Source organism: Wasmannia auropunctata, unplaced genomic scaffold (assembly GCF_000956235.1).
Source record: "Wasmannia auropunctata unplaced genomic scaffold, wasmannia.A_1.0 LD288712.1, whole genome shotgun sequence".
In the NCBI taxonomy this organism is placed as follows: Eukaryota; Metazoa; Arthropoda; class Insecta; order Hymenoptera; family Formicidae; genus Wasmannia; species Wasmannia auropunctata.
The window spans coordinates 1-569 of NW_012074178.1; the positions used below are offsets into that span (position 1 = coordinate 1).

A 569-nucleotide genomic window follows, 5' to 3' on the forward strand; every position below is an offset into this window, starting at 1 on the left:
TAAGCACCGTTCTATGCCAAACCTTCACGTACAGTAAGGGATGGACCAACGGGAAGAGATCCGAGTTCCCGAGCTCGTTGGGTGTCTCCAATCCAGGGGACGAACACTTCACCAACGGCGAACTGAGAAGGCTAAGGATGCTGGTGTACGGGAACGTCGATGAACAAGTAAGCTTTAAAACGGTGCCACCTAAGATTTGTAAGTCGGAGCGTGGACCTGAAGTGCATCGGCGTTTACGCCGATTGCCCTCTCTTTTTTCTACGTCCATTAGGAAAAAGGAAGGCAATAAAACGTCGATACACATCAAGCCCGGAATTACAAATCTTAAACAGCTACACTGCTTTAAAACGATAATGGAAAAGCAATGTACGCAGTAACATTTTTACTAACAAAAGTTAGTTTTAACTTTGATATTAATTGCAGAGAATTGTTGTTGCAAGGCAAACAATTGTCATTTAAACAAATCTAAACGCTTTCGCAAATAGTATTATAACGAATTGTTTTAAATGCTGAGATTTAAATTAATCTGTTAATATCTTCTCCGTAGATCGGAAGAGCACACGTCTGAA

General features: G+C 41.1%; 1 protein-coding gene across 1 annotated transcript; it reads left to right on the forward strand.

The window, feature by feature from the left end:
- Positions 1-5: 5 nt before the first annotated feature.
- Positions 6-466, forward strand: LOC105461425 (the record flags this gene model as incomplete). The annotated part of the gene is made up of 1 exon (XM_011707920.1): positions 6-466. A coding segment is annotated over one exon (372 nt), but the record flags the coding sequence as incomplete, so codon positions are not given.
- Between the last annotated feature and the right edge of the window lie 103 nt (positions 467-569).